A 19,797-nucleotide genomic window follows, 5' to 3' on the forward strand; every position below is an offset into this window, starting at 1 on the left:
TCTACATCACGATCACAGGATAAGGACCAAAATATCTTCTCACTGTGTTCCTTTCACAGTGCCAGATATACAAAAGATGGCAGATATAGTTGAAAACACGATCAGCAATTTTTATAGAAATGAAATTTAATTTTGATGGCTGTTTTTTTGTTGTTTTTTTTTTTGAAATTCAATTTAATGACATTCTCCTTTAGTTGGTAGTTTTAATGAATACAGAACTGGACGATAATAAATCGAACAGATGGTAGGAGTGGGGGACTAGAATACAAGAATGTCATTTTACTTACATGTATTTGTGTAGGGGGAATGTACTCGAATTTTTTAGTCTCTCTGGTGGTCTCCCTCTCTCATCACGTCACTTTCGGCCATTTTGTTAGAGCAACCATTGATAGCAACAACAGGACATACGAGTAGAAGTGAACTATGGCTTCTGTGTTCTCGAGGAGAATAGGGAGATCTTTACAGGTGCAACATTTTTATTTTCGAAGGTTTTTCTTTCTTGATCATTGCAAAAAATATATTAGTGTGTATCTTATGTTAACATATATCATCTGCCGGCTCGACCTTGCAAAGGTCCTTTCATTGGGCTTTCCTTATCAATAGTACTACTACAGTTCGCACTACATACCGCAAAACATACTCTAGCTGTAACTAACAGACTTTGTCATATTGATATAATATCACTTTGTCAGCCTCATTTACTTTACGATTTAACTCTTAAACACACACTGACACTCACTGGTATGCTCATTACGATTATCTTCCCATGGATTTACATCAGTATCTGCATTACTTCGAGTTTAATCCTTTCAACAAAGTTTTAAACTTATGTAAATATGATGTTTTTGCTTTGGAAAATTAAAATTTTTTTTCAACCATAACAGGTATTATTCAGTGCAAAATTGATTTTCTTAGAGTAGTTTAATTTCTATTCATATAATTTCTACATGTATAGATACCGATTTATTTCATAGACATTATTTGAAAAAGATTACTTCTCACAGGTTAGACTGTATTCAGCAGCAGCACGCCCTGAAGCGAAAGAGCCACAACTATCAAAACAAGGAGCTAAGGTAACTTGTCCCTAGCAGAAATAGGACTTGATATTTCCATACTTATATATATATACACTGAACCTGGCAAAACTAAAGACATCATTTACTACCATTATTTTTACTTGGTTGCAGGAACCAAATAAAAGTATGATTTATCACAATTTTAATTAGTAAAGATCATACAAGTAATATGGTGGTACAATAGATCATAATTTATTCAGTGCTATTTTGTTAAGTTTATAATGAAGTTAATAATGATAATAAGCATGTGTACCTACAACTCCAGTTGAAGAAGACATCATAAAAAATTGCAACAATCATTTGTCAATTTATCAAATGAATCTGTCAATCCATATAGAAGATGAAATTTATTTTTTGTCTTTGTAGCTGACAAAACTCCCTAATGGGCTGGTAGTAGCATCCTTGGAAACTTACTCCCCTTTGTCACGGATTGCCCTTGTGGCAAAGGCTGGTCCTCGGTTTGAAAATGGAGACAATCTTGGTGTAACGCATTGCCTCCGCATTGCTGCTGGACTGGTGCGTAATTTGTCTTTGTTCGATAAATGACTTACTTTATGAAACGTAAGCCTTATATTCTAGTATATCCATGACTTAACAGAAATTTTATGAAGGAATAGTATAAATTTGTTTAATATCTTTATCAGTAAGAATTGGTGGTGATATTTAGTTTAGTTTATTGCTTGCTACTTCTCGAGGAGCACTAGTCTCAAGCATATTGTTGAAGTATCCTATAATTTGTGTTAGTACTGAAGCTAGTGGGATCAACTGTGTTCCATTTAGCATAAAGCTTTGTGAAATACTTTCAGTTCTATAGGTTTATGTCTGTGCAAATATGAAAGAATTATTGTAAGATACAGTTGACTATCAACTCGAGTCATATATTTTGGAGATCTATTTTATTATTCCAAACAACAAATAACTTTTCTTTCCAGAGTACGCAAAACATGTCATCTTTTGGAATGACGCGAAGCTTAGAACAAGTTGGGGCCAATTTCACGTATGTAAGAAAACATATATTAGTGCTGCTGGTAACTAGTGTTAGGAATAGAAAGAAATTTGGTTGAAAAAAATTGACAAAACATCAGATCAGCACTATATAAGTAATTTTGGTTTGTTGTAATTTGTCAAGAAGATTGCTAGATTTTTTTTATTCCCTTTAAAAGAAGCCTAGCATATAAGGAAAATGCTTAAATGATTTTTACCCATTTTCAATTTAACATGCTGTCGGCAGTTCAAAATGGTGGACTGCTTCAAAACGGCTGGTTGATGATGAGGAAAGGATGGTTAGGTCAACTTTAAAGGCTATCTCACTCAACGAAAAAAAAAAAAAGAAAGAAAAGACTTAAAAATTACTTGAGACAAAAAGCATATTTTAATTTTATCTACCTTCCTCATCATTTTAGATGAATAAAACATGGGTACATGCTATTTTGGAACATAATTACAAATTTGTCAATGAATTTAATTTTTGACAGATTTTTTTTTTTTTTTAGGCTATCGTAACATTTTTAGGAAAAGTTTTACATGATTACTTTCAGCAGTTTAAGTGTATTGTGACAAAGAGATCAGTTACAAAATATAATCTATAAAAGAAATAGTTTTGAACTACTATGTGCAGTCCCCTACCATGTACAAAAATGCATTAAAAATTCACAACTTCAGTCTGCTGTCCAATTATAATAATCTTGCTATCAGTGTATTTAGGTAACTGCACTGCAAACTTCCACAAGTGCGTAACAGGAAACTTTGGTTAAAACGTTTGACTGTTTTTAGTAAACTGGGAAAATACACAGCCAAATATTAAAGCTTTGTAATTGTATATATCAGATTAATGTGCGCAATAAGTAATAGATGTTGGAAAGTGCATTTGATCTAGAAAATAAACATGAAATTACTAATTTTCAAAATGTACTTCAGTTATTGTTCATCTCCTTTATATTAATGAAAAATGCGAAGAATGCTTATATATCCCATGAATCCCCAGTTCATGATAAGGCATGTTGACATGTTATAAACACAGGTTCGTCTTTTAATTTATTTACACCATTTTTTTTTTCCCTACAGATGCACATCAAGTCGAGAGTACATGTTTTACAGAGTTGAGTGTATAAGGGACAACCTGTAAGTAATCTTGTTTTTGTTTGTTGAAAAATTACCAGATTTCTGACTGTAGAAGAGTTTTTTAATAATATTTATACTCTGCAACATATAAACATTTTGGTCAAATGTTTTTATGTGGCTGTCATGTGAACATAGGTCATATATTCAGCAATACATGTCTCTAGTTACATAAACCCTAAAGAATTTTTGTATTGTGTGGCAACACAGTTACACTTCAAATGTTTTAGCATGAGGTGAATTTAGTAGTTTTATACTAATTGCTTGTTTTTTTTAATTCTTACATATGAGTTTGAAATGGTTGTTCTTCTCTAGGTCCTCACAATTGTGTCCTAGTAACAAATATTCAGTATAGAGGATGAATTATTTGATATAAAACTTAAATACTGTGTCATGCAGAATTTTTTTCCATTAAAAAAAACCCAATAATTACAGTAGTATTCCTGTACACCTGCTGTAATATGGGCAGATGCTTTACTGTGATACAGTCTTAGTTGCTGGCTTCACCTATTTCACACACACACTCCATCCCCCCACCCCGAACATCTGCTGCAGGACTTCGATGACTAGTGCATATATATATATTTTTTTTAAGCTAGCTGTTTAGTGCTAAAGCTCTTGTCACAAGACAGTATGAAAAAGATTGGTAATGGGTGTTCAAATCTTGCCTCTAGCACATCCACTCTGAATGTGTGCTACACCTATTTAAGGGCTGGGATGCTTACCATTTAGCTTTAGTTGGTGTCTTACTTTAAAATGCCAACAATCCAGCAGGGTTGTTGCAGAAGAGGAATAGGAAGAAGTAGGTGTAACTAAGTATCCCTTTCAACATCCAGTGAGTACATAGTTTATTTAGTGTTATTCTACTACATAATATTTTTCCTTGATTTCAGAGAACTAGCCACAGAAGTCCTGCGACAAGTAACAACAGCCCCAGCCTTCAAGCCTTGGGAACTGACTGAAATTCAAAATCGACTGAAACTGGATCTGGCCATACTTAAATCACAGCCTGCTACAAGTAAATTTTGTCTGACATATTCTCATGATTGATTTTTCTCATTAGCATCTGTAACAGGCTCAAATAATTTTAAAAAAAATTTCTGTTACAGTCACTCATGTTCCCACTAACGCCAGGACATTTGCATGTTCTTTTCTACACAAATAACTCTACCTCTTTTGTAGGCCTGTATACATCAAATGACTTTAATTAATAAAATGCACAATAAATGTCAAAAAGAACTTCCTAGTAAACATACATTAGTTAACCTTTACTACTATCTAAGATATGTTATTACTTATTAATGATATCTAATTCTAAAATCAGTCCTAAGAGAAACTTCCCTTTTCTTGATGTTCATCTTAAGAATAATGAAATGTAAGTTCGGCACAAAACTGCTTTCACTGTATCAACGGTCACCGTGTCTCCTTGAGAAGTGAAGCGCTGGCCCGCAACAGTTAATTGGAATCATCTTTGACCATTCTTGTTCCAGTATCATAAAAAAAGAACCCCAATTAGTCATTCAGCAGGTGGGCTCAGACACCATCCTTGTGCACGCTGTTAGCTTCATGTCACCCTCTGTGACAGTTTCCTATTCCCTATTTTAATTTCCTGTCCTAGTTGAGAACCTGAGTTAACTCACAAAAGAAAAACAAACTTTTTGATTAGAGGTTTTAAATAGTGAATTGGCTACAATTATTGCTGGTTTATAGATTATCATTTTTTTCTCAGGTTTTTTTTTTTTGCCCAGTTTTTAATTGCAACTAGTTTAGATTATATTTTTTATGTGTATTTGAAGATGCGTAATGTGAGTTGTAATGAAAGGCAGATTAGTGACTTTTTAAGTTGTAGAAGTGCATCTCCTCTGACTGAAGGTAGATGTTAAGTCAGTATTTATATCCTGAATGATTGCCATATACTAAGTTCAGTCCACTAAGCATGCTTATAAGATAAACAAAATCTATCTGATCTGCTTCAGTGGTGTATGATTTGCTGCATCAGGCTGCATTCAGGAAGACTTTAGGCAACTCACTGTATGCACCTGACTTTATGGTGGGCAAATATAGCCGTGAACAGTTGCTGAATTATATGAAGTCCTACTATTCCACTGGCCGAGTAGCACTTGTGGGAGTTGGAGTGGACCATGAGGAGCTAGTCGAATGTGCTCAGAAGTTTACACCATTTGCCTCAGCTGCTACTGCTGCTGACAAAGCCACTTATGGAGGGGGTATGTATTTTTGCGACATTTTATGTATTTGTGCATGTTAAAAATAGTGATGTGTGATAGCAAAAAAAGGGCAATTAATTGTGATGCTCTCATGTGTTTATTTGCTCTTCCAACAAGTTAGATTGTCTCTAAATTAGTTTAGTTTATTACTTGTTATTCCTCGAGGAGCATAGGGCTGCAAAAACACCTTTGCCAGCAGACCTGGTTTTGGGCAGCCCCTCCTCAGTTGTGCCCATGTAGATCCGACAACCTTTGCCTCGCTCTCTGCTATTCTTTTCCAACTCTGCTTTGGTCTCCCAGCTCTCCTTTTCCCTGAGGGTTCCAGTCAAATGCCTGCTTGGCAGTGGTGTCAACTGGTTTGTGCAGAGTGTGTCCTATCATCCCCATTTTCACTTTTTGATATCTTGGCTAGTGGCATTCTGGTTGGTTCTTTTCCCACAGGCTGTTGTTGGCGATTTTTTCAGACCATCTTATTCCCAGAATATGACATAGGCATTGGTTGGTAAAGGTCTGAAGCTTGCTGTTGATGGTGTTTGTCACTCTCCAGGTTTCAGAACCATACAGTAGGACTGCCTTCACATTGATGCTGAAGATGTGGGTTTTACTGCAGAATAATAATGCCAGATAGGGCGTAGATTGTTGAAAGCATGCCTGACCTTGTTGCTATGGCTTTTGATGTCATCGTCCACTCCACCATCCTTGTTGACAATGCTTCCCAGAGACACGAAGGGGTCTATTTCCACAAAAACCCTAGAAACATCTTTTCTCGTTACAGATATACAGTCAGTGAACTTGTTGTTTGTCCAAAGTCAGGCAAAGTAACTCTTTATTTTCTCCCGCACTCTACTGAAAGTCACGATATGATTGGTCTTGACATCTGTATAAAAGGCGGAGCTTCTAGCGGGTAATTGGCTTAGAATCCTAGAGAGATAGCGCTGCTTATTTAACATAAGCATACCAAAATAAATCACTTGTGTGTTACATATTCATACATTTGATAGAAAGTTGCAGGAATGTATGCTTAAAATAATTTGATGAAATAACTTTGATAAAGGAAAGGGTATTTGTCAGAATGATTAGACTGATGCCACCCGAAGGAAGCCCTTAACTAGAAAGTTGTGTGATAATATTTTTCAGGTGAGATCCGTGTGAACACTGGAGGTAGCCTAGCATATGTTGCTGTTGCTGTTGAAGGGCCAAGGTAAAACAACAGTTACATTTTCGATTAACACAACAACAACAAAAATTCCTGTACAATCCTGTAAGTCAGTCATCATTGATAGTTTTAAGTTGGTATTAATCTACCTGCTATTTTCAAGTAGGCAAACAATAACAAAAATTATTTTGATAACTATGCAGTTTGGAAGGGAAGTACAGTGGTTAACTGCATAAAGTTTGGTCATTACATTGAACAAATGTTTTGCCTTTGCAGGCTTGCTGCATTGTGCTTTTTAGTGGAATAGTGGCTTAGAGTCATGTAAAGCTGCTTGCCCTTGTAAAGCTAGTTTTTAAAAGTCTTCTAAAGGACATAACTCTTTGGCCTTTCATTCTCTGCTGATAATTTGTTAAAGTAGTGGGGAAGTGATGAATACATTTCTTTTAGTACCTTGATAGTCAGTCTTTTAGGACGGTTCTCACATCTTTCTTTTTGAAATAGGTCTGTTAGATTGTTTCTTTCTATTTCTTACCAAACAGACATCATGCTTGGAACACTAAATGCAGCTTTATCAGTATTTCTAACCTGTTAGAGTAAAAAGTAGGATTTTTACAGTTATTTATGAAACTTAATATTTTCCATTGTCTTTTTAATTTTTGTTTTGAAGCACTGGCAAATTTGGGAAGACAGGGCGGTACGTTAGTTGATTTTTGTGTAACATTACAAGCTGCTGTGTCAGTAATGCTTATGTTTGTAATGTATGCTCTTTTTTTTTTTGCTTTTTGTAGCTTGTTTTGGAGTATTCTTATGTTAGCTTACTGTGAAACGATCTTTGATTTTTTTGTGAGAAGCCAGTTTTCTATCCTCTCTTCCACTTGGCCTTTCCCTCAAAAAACTTACACTTGGTTATCAGAGTGTTGTGTGAAACTTTTGGATTTTATATCTCAAGTTGACCAGTTGCTATGGCTAGCAGAATGTAATGCATATGCAGTAGAATTGATGTAGTTATCTCAAAACAAGAAAAAAGGAAAGAAGCCATATTACTGATTGCTTGAACAGATGTTTGTGGCTTATTTTCCTTCCGCCATCTACTTGTCTTTCAAAAGAAAAAGACACCATATAAATCATAAATGGATAACTGGTGCGGGCATATGTTTTTTCCAGTGATTGTGTTATGCAGATACCTGTGTTACAGAAAATCCATCAGCAAAACATGTCAACAGCTGAAGTAAACATCATCTGCTAAAATGCATTTTCAGGTTCCTTTCAGACTGAGAGGGCAGGGAAGGTTTAGATTGCCTTTGTTGTCCATTTGTGGGATAATACTATCTTGTTCCTTTTCTTTTTGTATGTCATAGTCTTGCTGATGTACAATATAGCAATAACAGACTGAAACTTCCAGAAAATACTTTCTCAGCCAATGAGGTGGTGTTAACTATGAAAGTTTTGATGGGTTGTAAATCTTAAGCTCTTTTATCATATGTATTATAAGCATCTTGATGTATTCTACCTTGGTAGATTGATGCTTGGCTATGAATCCAGATAAACATGACAGGTGTTTACTTGCTGTTTCAGATTATTTTTTATTTTGAGTTTGAAGGTATAATGACATGCATAAAGAACAATTTAATTCAAAGAGAAGTTATGAGTCTGAAAAAGTCACTTTCTCAGTTACCTGCTCTTACTGATGTAATAATTTTAGATGGAAGCAGAAACAAAGCAACATGATGACAGTGAATCGTAAAAGAGTCTAGTCTTTCTGTGTCTGGATCTTCCACCTTTAACTATGTGCTGGCCAAGAGAAGATGTATTAATGAGTTTTAAACAATAATTAGCTGACATTCTTTGTGGTTGCACAATCTACGTAATTTGAGGACTGAGTCCTCTTAATAATGCTAGGAATATTTTTTTTCCCCTCTTTGAGAGTGGATGGATTGGGTGGGTGTGGGTGCTAAAGCTAGTCGTACAAAACTAATAAAAGTAATATTTCTTATTTGTTGCTTCATACATTCTTTGATGATGTGGCAATCACAATGAGACATTTAAAGATAGTAGGCAAACATACCTTTACACATTTCTCTCTCTCTGCTTGCAAGGGTTTGTTCCTGTAATAAAAATATTGTGCAACAGCTTTGTGGATATTTATTAATTTATTTCTAAGCTAGTTTTTATTTTCACACCTATATGGCTCTTTCCTCAAACTGTTATTTTTGAATCAATGTCTAATGCTGCAACAGGCATCTTTTATTCTACTTTTCTCCAAGCCTGGTAAAGATGTTCTTATTTAAACTGCCTTTTTTTAATTTTCCATTGCAACAGTTTATAACCCAGCAGTGTTTTTTTTCTACCCATCTTCATACATTTCTTGGTTAAGGCAGCTGCGTGGTCAACAAACTGACCCCCACTTCCATTTATCCACCAACAAGTGTGGACTGCATATGCGCAGAATGATTGACAAAATATCCTCATGGCCTGGTCAGAGAAGGCAGCCAGCTACCTCGGCTGGCAAATTGCACAACCTATAGGGAGATCAACGCACTCCTGCTAAACATAGAATTGTAGATGTTCACTAAATGGTGGATATCAGGCTTGTCCAGACCCCATCCAGCAGCTTGACAGATATCAGCAGATCCTCATCTACCACTTTTGTATGCAGCACTGGTTGGAATGCTTGTCTTAAGAAGCACAGCAAGTTTATCCTAGTTTGTATGGCCACTCAGAGCAAAATCTAAACACATCTTGCAGAACTGCCCAATCCACAAGGTGATGCAGAAGGAGGTGGAATTTCACACTCAACTCTGGGGTGGGAGTAACAAAATGACCTTTGTCACACTGCCAGCTTTTTGCAACATCACTCAGCAAGAGGATGTCACTGGGCAGATGCTGAAACAAAAAGTGACTTGAAGCACAGTGCTGACTGTTGTACACCTTTAACTAAACAAATTTGATTCCACCCACCCACCCTGCTAAAATAAGTAGGTGACTCTGTCACATGCAGATATTTTCTTCTGCTTTAGTTTAGATCATATTTTCTGTTTTTTCCTGGCGACAGCTGCATAATTTTGCGATTTGTTGTGAAAGCATTGATAGTTTGACAAGGAAATAACTAAAGAGATAGCATCTCCTCTGTTTGGGGGATTTTGTTGTAGGCATTGTGGAAAGATGTGTAATAGAAAATAGGTTTTACATATCTTCATACTTGCTCAGCATATCAGAAGCCAGCAGGCTGTTTTCATATATTTCATCACTTGAATTACCATGCTGCTCGCTTGCAGCTATTTTAAACCATAGTTTATGAACAGACGGTGGTGGTCACTCTTTTCTTTTTGAGGCATTGTGACTTGCTGTCTGAGATTGTTTCTTAACAACAGAAGGCAAGTAGATCTTTAATATATATTTAAAATGGTTTTAGTCTTTTGAAATGGTGTTAAATTTTACTACATTTATTAATGATAATTTTAGCATGTATCATGTAACATTATCAGACAAAATTCCTATTATTACTACTAAGGTAGCAAAAACAAGTCTGTGAACCTCATGGTCAACTCAGCAGTGGTCTTGCTTGCATGCTGCTTAATTTACAATTCAGTCAACAGGTCTAGAATGTGTTAAAAAATATAGACTGTAAAAACCATGCTTAAGAGGTTTCAGATCTTAACAAAAATGCTACTATTGTTACTTGAAGTAATAAATTGTTGGTTTTTACAAGACTTTCTTTTTAATTGCTGAAGAGTGTCATGTAAAATCATGTTGTGTTGCAGTCTTGCTGGCAAGGAGTTGCTACATGCAGCTGTGTTGCAGAATGTTATGGGATTAGGACCAAGCATTAAGTATAGTACTGGTGGTGCCACATCTCTCCTGACACAGGCCATTACCAAGGCAACCTCCCAGCCTTTTGCGGTGTGTAAACCTTCATCATAACTATTGCAAATTGCAGTCATTGCCCCAGGCCACGGCACATGATTAATCAGTTGTAGGGTAAATCATATTGCAGGATCACTGCTTGAAGTGCAAACTGGTGTGATGGCCATCTTTGTGTGTAGTGTGACATCCAGAAACTAGTGCCAGCTATTGTTGTATGTGTTATTGCAATAGTAGTTTGTGGATGCTGGGTGCAGCAGAATATGTAAAAGCTAGATGATAATGTATACAGTAGTTTATTTCAGTACAAGAATTTGATGGCTGCATATAGTTTTCATTAGTAGTTCATTGTGGTGTGACATAATAGGTGTTTTGTTTTATGCAGGTCTCATGCCTAAATGCTAACTACACAGATAATGGTCTCTTTGGTTTCTTTGCAATTGCACAGGCTACAGAAATGGAGAAGGTAGCTGCTTTTTCTTTAAATATATTTTAATCTTTGGCTCCTTTGACATGTGCTTTAGAGTTCTTGTAAATGCTGATATGCTGGGATTGAAGTGTGTGGACTTGATATACAAAATGTACTGTGATCAGGACAAAACTTACTACATATATAGTGAAGATTGTAATGTGCACTCATTTTTAAAAAAATTTCACGTTTATTGTTACGCCTTTAACCAGAAGTTAAATATTGAAAAGCAAAGAGCTGAAGTAGTTGTCAATTGCATTGTTGGGGATATCTACCAGTGATGTGTGTGTTATGTTTAAAGGTTCTCCAGGCTGCCTTCAAGCAGTTTGCTGCAATCACCAAGAATGGCTTGGATGAGAAGGAAGTGGCACGTGGCAAGTAAGTAATATGGAAATGTGGGAAACGAGAATATGACATGCATAATAGTTATTATGAGCAAGCATTTGCAAAAAAGTGACAGGTGATAAAGAAATGTAACTGATTTTGTTTGGGGGGGTTTTTTTTTTCAGTATAAAAATAGGCATTTCTCCAGAACTAAAATAGAGAGCTTATCAGTTTTCAAGCTAGGTTTATGCTATCATTCTTTTTGTGATATCCTTATCAGTGTTCGTGTTTATAGTTGTGAATAGGTGTCTTCATGTGCAGTTCTACATGCACAAGAACTTGCCTCATTAGTGTCTGTAACATCTACTCAGGTATCGACTTCAAGCTGACTTTGGCATGTACATGGAAACCAGTTCTTCATTACTGTATGATCTGAAATTTAATTTGTGTTAATGTTTTTTGCATGTTGATTGGAGGGGGGATTTTCTGTTTTTCAGGTTCTATTTTTATTTTAAAATGTTTAATGGTTGACTTCAGCAAGTTGATTTTTTTTTTTTCTATTCTGTGTGTGAGAGAATTTCTTTCTTTAATGACGTTAGTGTTTGCATGACATTATTGTATATAATGGCCCTTATTTTAATCTTTTGTTTTTGTTGGGAGGGAAGGAGCTAATCAGCAGCAAGAATTAGAAATGTGTTGGGAAAAAAAGGTGTGAATATTTTCAGATAAAATGCATTGCAATATGTCGCATTGAAAGACCTTTATAGGAGCAAGGTAGTAGCAGTTATTTTTGTGCTGTGTTTTTTGTTTCTTTTGCTCTGTGATAATTTTGAATAAAGCACAGGGTATGAATGAGTCTTTTATTAGTTTGGTTTAAAGGTAAAAATTGCATGTGAATTAAAGCTTATTCCCCAGCTGATTTTATGCAGCTTGGGTGCAACATTACGGGCTGCTTACATTATGCATTCAATTTTTCTTTCACGAAAAAAAGTATCATGACAGTTATTAATAAATCATCCTTAACTGATTAATTGATCAGGTATGATTCATACATCAGACATTGTCCCAGTTTGATGGTTTTGTCTGGCCCTTAATGTTACAGAGAAACTATTTGTCTGTGCTGTGACTTCTGGTTGAACTGTTTTCAAAAGTGTTGCTTACGTTCATTAGTATTAGCACAAAATTATTTATGTTTGTTTTGTAAATGGTGCCATTGTAAAGCAACTGTGGCTCATTTATGGTTTTTTTTAGGCAACAACTGAAAGCCAGAATTGCCATGCAGCAGGAGCAAAGTGAAAATTCAGCACTGGACTTTGCAGAGCAAGCATTGAGTGGCGAGCAGTTGGTTTCTCCAAATGATTTGTTTACGTTCATTGAGGGCATCACCACTGCAGATGTCACAAATGTGAGTGGCACTTTGAGGGATATTTCAAAAAACTGTGTTTTGAACATGGAGATTTTTTTAAAGCTAAGAAAACATGAATAAATTAAAGCTAGTTATGGAAAATTTTTTAATTTATTTAAACTTCATATGCATATATATGCTTTGACAGGTTGCCAAAAAGTTGGTGAATGGAACTCCAACCATGGCAGCTGTTGGAAATCTGTCACATACACCATATCTAGACCAGTTTCGCAAGTAACGGCAAATGGAAGTTAGGTTTTTCTTCAGATTAGCTTGCTGCAATGGACTCTGTGCACATCAAGATTTAAGGTGTTGCAGGCTTGACATACGTGAAAAAAATTTGTTTCCAAGACTAACAGTCACAGGACCTCCATGCTACCTCCTTGAAAAGAGAGCCTGAAAGGAACTAATGGATTAATAAAATTAAGTTGTTTCTAGATTCATTTCTTGGCTTTGACATGTACCATTTTAGGTATGCCCTGGTGTGGAGATGAATTTCTAGAACTGTTAGATGATAATTTGTCTTGGAAATTGAATTCTGATGTTGAAGATTGCATATGTTAATAAATTAAGTGCTGGATTTTTTGGTTTGTAATAAGTTTCAGAATTAACATTTCAGAGTGATGATTTCAATTTCCTCAGATGTTTGTAGTCAGCTTTCTTGAAACTAGTATTTCAACGAAGATCCCCAAACTGAGTAAACCAATATGTTAGAACTTCTAAGAAAACTATGCTAAAGGCTTTAAACATGATTCTGGGTGGTTTAGCTGTTGACTTTTCTAATGCACACAAACATTTAACACTGCAGTTGTGCATCATTAACTGCACAAGCCAGAACACAAAGATTCATCAGTTTATGACTGCATTGATTACAAAAATGTTTACCATGTACAGCATCAGTAATTTCTGACTGCCACACCACATATGCCCTTTTTTTTCAGGCTAATTTTTCCCCCCTTTTTTTTTTTTTTGGTCCATAAACATTCTTGTACTATTGAGTTTCTTGGCACCACTGGTACTGTCCATGATTTGGGAATGCAGGCATCTGCAATGCACCATAATCACCAGTCTTTTCGTAGCCTTATATTTGAGCATCATTGTAATAATTCTTCAATGTCCTGTTGTCTGCAGTCTCTTCTCAACAAGCTTGGTCTCCTTTCTTGCCAGCACAGGTACTCATCTCTTGCCAAAGCCCCTTCCCTGTCCATACCTTATTGGTGCCATGGCTCCGGGCATATGACCTCCACGTGATCCACCTCTAGGTCCCCCACCCCTACTTCTTCCTCTACCTCTTCCTTCCCTATCACCCCCAACTCCTCCACTTTTGTTCTTGGGTGTGGGTGACTTCGGACGCAGACGTTCAATCTCCTCTGTACATCCAGTAACCATGCCCTCTGGAGATGCGAAGTAGGAAGCGTACACCTAGGTAAAAGAAAAACCTTTCAAATTGGGGCTGTTTTAATTACAAAAACTTTTTTGTGTGGCCTGTACCATTCTCTCACGTAGATGTACATTCACAAGAACATAACATTACTCACATCTGGATCATAATCAACACTACTCACATCTGGATCAAAGTTGCTGGATGTCAATCCTGGTCCAAGGGTTAGCCAGCCAGGTCGAATGGTAGAGTCGCGACCAAAGAGATGCAATCGCCTGCGTCCTAAGCAGAAGTGTTCAATAATGTGGAAGATTTCAACAGGTTTATCCTTGGATCCAAATTCTGGCTCCTCTTCGATTATGAGATCAATGTCAACATTAGCATGTATGAAATCCCCATCAGTGCTGCGCTTCACTGTTCCTTTTATTCCCATGAGGCAGTGCTCCTGCAGGAGGAAAAAATTGTTACTTATTCATTTTAATGTAAAGAGGGAACTTGGATGGAGCCCGACTACCTTCTGCCAATATCTTTCATTCTAGATAATTTAGTAACATGTCAGCATTACATTTGCAAGAATAAAATGATAAATATTTTCAGCATCAGCAAAGCAAGAAAGATTTATAGGCATTTCACTAATGAAAGGAAGGCATAGGAACAAAGAGGTAAAATGTACCTTCGTTCTCTGAAAAATAGCATTAGGTTCCAAATTTTTATGCTGACGTGATTTGATATTTGTCTTGATCCAGCATATATCCTCGCAGCGTCGGAAGCCCCACCGCTTCAAGCACTAAAGACAGGTAAAATCTTAGATCTTTGCCATAATGTTTCAAAGATATTAAATGTATACAGAAAATACACAACAAAAAATGGTATTGCCACAACAATGCTGCTGAATAACAGTAAAGTGCCAAACATTGACTTTCACACAAAAATTACCTCATGATCACATAACAGCATACTCCTCCCCACATAAGACTGAAAGGATTAAATATTTTACATTAGCAGAAAATCCTTTGAAACCCTGGTGATACTGACCTGTCTGCCGCGCTCCAAACCTTCAGCGTTTCCACACCAGATCCACAAAAAAGAACGCTGTGCTGCCACAGCTGGAATGTCCAGGCTTTCGATCTGCACACATCATTTGTACATGTAGCTTCCTGTAGGTTTGCAATAGATTCCACTCTAATTCCTGTATCAAATTTTTATAAATATAATTAGAACTTTGGTGACAATTAAGTCCAATGGTTAAAGGACAACACCAGCACTCAGTGGAAACAAGCATAAAGCATCACAGAAACAATTCAGTTGTATTTTATGACGAAGAGGCATGAGAAATATTCATGTTTCTCTCTTAATCACTCCTGGATTTATTGATAAAATAATAAGGGACAAAAGGGAAGTATTTCTAAAAATAGTGCCCTCTGCATGAGCTGAATTTTAAGAGAAATCATTTAATCCTTGGTAAAAGAAAACAGACTTTTATACAGTAGAAGCGAGTCTTGGACTTCCAGTAAATCACTAAAGAAAGGGGGAATGCCTGTTGTATGGCACCTAGCAATAACATTTTTCTACTTCTTTTATTAATATATATTATTATATGTATAAATTAATACGATGTGCTTGCATGCTTATATGTAACGCACCTCGAGTCTGATGCTGGAAAAAGGCGCTATACAAATGTGCTATTTATTTATTATTATTATTTAAACGAAGAGATCTTCCTATAGCAAAGCCAACTATGCAAAAGAGGTGTTAAAACCAACAACGGTTGCTAGTAAAATATTAAAGATCAAGTACCAGATCTATCACATCAACGCTTTTTACACTGTTCTGGTCTGCAAGTAACTTCGTGACATGGTAACAAACATATCATCAGTTGTATCCTTATCCAGCACGATGCAAAAACAACTGACAGTGTGAGGGCACCACTGATGTGCATGTTTGAAACAGAAAAAAGAATTGAAGGTGACCAACATATGAGGAGGTTAAACAGGAACATGTACGAGTATCAGTAAGTAAAAATAGTAAATTTTGCATGCATCTAAACGAGGAAAAAAATGTTTTTTTTTACAGGTTTCACATTGATAACTATCAATTTTTTAAAGTTATACAGTCAGACTGATGAAAAAAATCAAGTTAAGGAAGTTCGTTGAAAAAAAAAAAGCATTTTTTTTTCACTGTGGAAGTTTAATTTTAACCAAATGCTCATTTCTTGTCATTCTTTTTAAGACTCTCTGGCAACCTGCAAAGATGGAGTCGTGCTTATCGCACAGGAGTCTCCTATACAGAAAGGAGAATATGACAGCGCAGGGTCGATAGGGGAGGAGTACATGATTTTTCACTCCAAGGCTTTATCTCTACACACTAAGATCCGCATCTTCAACGAAAATGTAAAGTCAGTCCTTCTATATGGATCTGAGACAAGGCGTGTGACAAACACCACCACCAACAAGATTCAGACATTCATCAACAGATATCTGCACTACATCCTTAAAATCAGATGGTCTGAGATCTCCTATAATAATAAAGACCTGTGGGAGAGAACCAAGCAAAAACCTCCCAGAAAAGACATCAAGAAGCGGAAGTTGAATAGGAACAAGAAGAATGTACTTATATTTGGAAATTTTTATTTTAAAATGAGCTTAACCCAATTATAAAGAAAAAATGTTGCACTCGGGTTGTCCTTTAAACCATTAGGTGTGCAGGTTTGTCTTAAGAATGGTCGAGACATAAGATTGCAGGTTTTTTTAGTTTCCAATTATGAACAACCTCATCCTTATCTTTGTTTTTTAACTAGTCTTTTTTTTTTTAAAAAAAAAGTTGGTCATTGTCATTACATACTTTAGGCCTGATGTTATGCTCGGAGGGAATATTAAGGGCCACTTTGTGTTGCTAATGGCATAAGCTTTGGTTTTGCTTTATATTATAAAACATCTGATAATGCTCCTACTTAAACTCCTCGTTTTAGCTCTTCAAAACTGCCACCATTAGCTTGGGACATTATGAAATTAACTACACCCATGCAGATTTGAAAACTCGCAGCTTACAGGCAGTAAGTTTATACCTCATCCCAGTTCCAGTATTTGTCAAACACTGCTCCTTGGGTGCGTTGGTATTCCTCTAAAGGTGGTTCCATCAAAATGACGTCAAATTTACCATGCAAGTCACGCAGGTCAAATGTTTCAAGGTCACATGTCAGATACCTGAGAACAGCAAGACAAATAGCTCTTCATTCAGTCCTAGTATTCTGCTGCCACATTAATGAAAACTTTAATTTTTGTTTGCCAAAAAACACAAAATCTCCCTAAAGTTTTATATAATTCTCTTTAAAAAAAAAACAACTTTGTTAACTGCACAAACTCAGCTTAAGCACATACTGTAAATTTCAGATGGAAGGACAGGATAAATGCCTAAAAAAGTTATATAATATAATAAAAAAAAAAAAAGGTAACATGCTATTTCTTAGAAAGAGGACTTACATGGGAGGTGCATTAGTACTTGTGATCAGTTCATCCTTCAAGCGAATTAGTTCCCGCTGCTTGGGATATTCTTCAAACCTATTGGCCAATCCTACATAAAGAAATAAACCCTTCATATAGCAACATATGCCAAACATACTTTTTTTTTAACTGTATAGCTTTTCCTGTATCTTTCATCTCCTCGTCAGTTTGTTTACTTCTTGGCCTATATTTACTGGCTAATATTAATCTACTATTATTTGTTTACCTCCATCCCGTATGAAGTTTTGAGGTCGTTCACCAGAGTCAACAAAATGTTGACAGTAGTCATTGTGGGGGTTTGCACTTTGTGTCCCCTGCATATCAAGATGAAATATTTTGCAATTTAAAACTATAGTTTGATTTTAATAATTGTCTATTTTGCATCTTCTTCCAAAGAAGTCAGAAGCTTGGTTCAAAAAAGTGTACTTAAAAAACAACTTACAAATCATTTCTGCTGGTCACGCATGGCTGAGAAGGGATGATAAAATTGAGATTGTCTTTGTATTACATAAAAAAAATTAATGTTTTTAACCTAAATATATTTCAAATTTATTTATACTAGAGTCTGGAGAATGCTTACTTTAAGAAAAGTACTGGAATCTGTGTAAACTTCTTCTTTTCCAAAATCATTTTCTTCTTCCTGAAACAAACATATCCAAACAAACATTAATTCCAGCCTTGGCTAAACTTGGGAAGTAGGGTGGGTACTTGGGAAACAATTTTCTTAACATGAAGATGCTAAAGTGTACATTGGAAAAACATTTCAACCTAACTTTCTCTACCTACAACCTCAACCTACAAAAATAATACAATAGAAAGAAGCCCAATTTACACTCTGCAAACTTGTAATAAAAAACTCTTTTTTCCAAATGATATCTATGCCACATGTGCTTAATTTGCAGGTGAAACATCATATCATCTCATGATTCCAGGGCTGATACAGTACTGATCAGAACAACCTATTAAATATTGAGTGAGAATTCAGCTAGAAATTAAAAAAAGGCCATACCTCATTGCTCTTATCTTTTTCTTCATTTCCTGCTTGTTCAACATCATTAGCTTTACTTTGACGTGCTTTCCTTGTGGGTGAGCAATCCTCTCTAAATGATTTGAAGTTAGTATATTAAAAGCTTTATCAGGAGTCTTAAGTTACTTTAACTCATTCACTTGTATATGGCCTACTGTCTGTGGCTGTACCTTAGACTAGTATAAATATATATTCTACTGACATATTTTTTCCACATATTGCAAACATGAAAAAAAATGCTAATTATGCTAGCTCAAGCACTCCCAAAAAAAACTATAAGGAAATGTTTGTTGTCCTAAACATATGCATGTCACTGCCAACCAATTATAATAAATATTTGCTAATGAATTTCCCCCTCACCCATACCATGCCCAGATCTGATGACACCAATAATTAACAGGTTTTTTTTTTTGGCTTGGTCAGAATGAAATTTCAAAAGTCTAGAAAAAAATATGCTGGCATAATGTAAGAGTGTATTATTATTCCACAAATGTTTAATGAATTGATACAGATGAAATATGAAGTAGAAATGATATATGTAATACAATATCTTAACAAAAACACACACCCTGATGTTCCTGAACTGGCCACATCTTTGCTTCCTTCTGTGCCTGACTTCAATACTGTCTTCAGTGCACTGGGTGATTCCACTCCAAGCTGCCACAATTGAAAATAGAATTAGAGCTTACGCTCCTGCTTACTATTAGTAACAGCTCATGAGTGTGTATGTGTGAGTAATACGAGAAACACGAAACGAAATCTGATAATCATGGTAAACAAATAGAAAGAAATCAAGCAACAATAGCAGTACTTGATTCCTGGAGCAACAAGGTAGTTTCACTATAAATGATGACTTACTGTTGAATTTGTGTGTGGACTGATATAACCGTAAACCTATACATGGTAAGCATCAAAATCATTAAACTGAAATATTGCACTGCTGAACATCAAGTCTGATAACAATAGTGCCACGGACCGTAGACCCTTCTTTCTCTACATTCACTCCGCAAGCACTTCAAAGTTTTTTTAATAATTATAACGTTACGAAACTCACAGCTTGTGCAAGAAGGCGCTTTCGAGTCAGTGACTTTTCCTTCAGCGATTTGAGAATATCTCCCATTTCTAAGTTATACGTGTTTTGTATTCTACGCCCGAGAAACAGGAAATGGTAAAACTCATGTAAAGCTACTATTTTATTTTCTCACAATACTGCGATCAAGACGCATAATGAAGCTAACACGTTACTTAAACGCTG

At 35.8% G+C, this 19,797-nt stretch overlaps 2 protein-coding genes across 4 annotated transcripts; one reads left to right on the forward strand and one right to left on the reverse strand.

The window, feature by feature from the left end:
* The first annotated feature begins 314 nt into the window (after positions 1 to 314).
* LOC112564973 (cytochrome b-c1 complex subunit 2, mitochondrial-like) lies at positions 315 to 13,217 on the forward strand. 3 transcript variants are annotated; one of them, XM_025240165.1, is made up of 15 exons: positions 315 to 465; positions 1,005 to 1,073; positions 1,443 to 1,592; positions 2,009 to 2,073; positions 3,141 to 3,197; positions 4,088 to 4,212; positions 5,171 to 5,419; positions 6,557 to 6,620; positions 7,243 to 7,269; positions 10,337 to 10,475; positions 10,822 to 10,902; positions 11,207 to 11,283; positions 11,601 to 11,654; positions 12,481 to 12,634; positions 12,783 to 13,217. In XM_025240165.1, the coding sequence occupies exons 1-15, from the start codon at positions 424 to 426 to the stop codon at positions 12,870 to 12,872; spliced, it is 1,443 nt and encodes a 480-aa protein (XP_025095950.1). In that variant the 5' UTR covers positions 315 to 423; the 3' UTR covers positions 12,873 to 13,217. The 3 variants fall into 3 exon arrangements, with proteins under 3 accessions (XP_025095950.1, XP_025095969.1, XP_025095959.1); XM_025240184.1 differs by lacking the exon at positions 11,601 to 11,654; XM_025240174.1 differs by lacking the exon at positions 7,243 to 7,269.
* A 256-nt stretch (positions 13,218 to 13,473) lies between these two features.
* Positions 13,474 to 19,746, reverse strand: LOC112564988 (methyltransferase-like protein 14 homolog). Its single transcript, XM_025240195.1, has 11 exons — positions 19,597 to 19,746; positions 19,111 to 19,199; positions 18,525 to 18,615; positions 18,096 to 18,155; positions 17,742 to 17,829; positions 17,495 to 17,585; positions 17,080 to 17,218; positions 15,051 to 15,143; positions 14,689 to 14,802; positions 14,200 to 14,460; positions 13,474 to 14,056 (listed from the first exon to the last, which is right to left on the reverse strand). The coding sequence occupies exons 1-11, from the start codon at positions 19,660 to 19,662 to the stop codon at positions 13,811 to 13,813; spliced, it is 1,338 nt and encodes a 445-aa protein (XP_025095980.1). The 5' UTR covers positions 19,663 to 19,746; the 3' UTR covers positions 13,474 to 13,810.
* Between the last annotated feature and the right edge of the window lie 51 nt (positions 19,747 to 19,797).

This window comes from Pomacea canaliculata, linkage group LG1 (genome assembly GCF_003073045.1).
Source record: "Pomacea canaliculata isolate SZHN2017 linkage group LG1, ASM307304v1, whole genome shotgun sequence".
NCBI lineage: Eukaryota > Metazoa > Mollusca > Gastropoda > Architaenioglossa > Ampullariidae > Pomacea > Pomacea canaliculata.

Excerpts from the sequence above, each read along its gene's own strand:
- LOC112564973 (XM_025240165.1), top strand. The coding sequence starts at position 424 with ATGGCTTCTGTGTTCTCGAGGAGAATAGGGAGATCTTTACAG. Across the intron at positions 2,074-3,140 it reads CAAGTTGGGGCCAATTTCAC|ATGCACATCAAGTCGAGAGT; the intron begins GTATGTAAGAAA and ends TTTTCCCTACAG. Across the intron at positions 11,284-11,600 it reads AAGGAAGTGGCACGTGGCAA|GTATCGACTTCAAGCTGACT; the intron begins GTAAGTAATATG and ends ACATCTACTCAG.
- LOC112564988 (XM_025240195.1), bottom strand. The coding sequence starts at position 19,662 with ATGGGAGATATTCTCAAATCGCTGAAGGAAAAGTCACTGACTCGAAAG. Across the intron at positions 18,616-19,110 it reads GCCAGTTCAGGAACATCAGG|AGAGGATTGCTCACCCACAA; the intron begins GTGTGTGTTTTT and ends CAAATCATTTAG. Across the intron at positions 17,586-17,741 it reads AAACTTCATACGGGATGGAG|GATTGGCCAATAGGTTTGAA; the intron begins GTAAACAAATAA and ends TTCTTTATGTAG.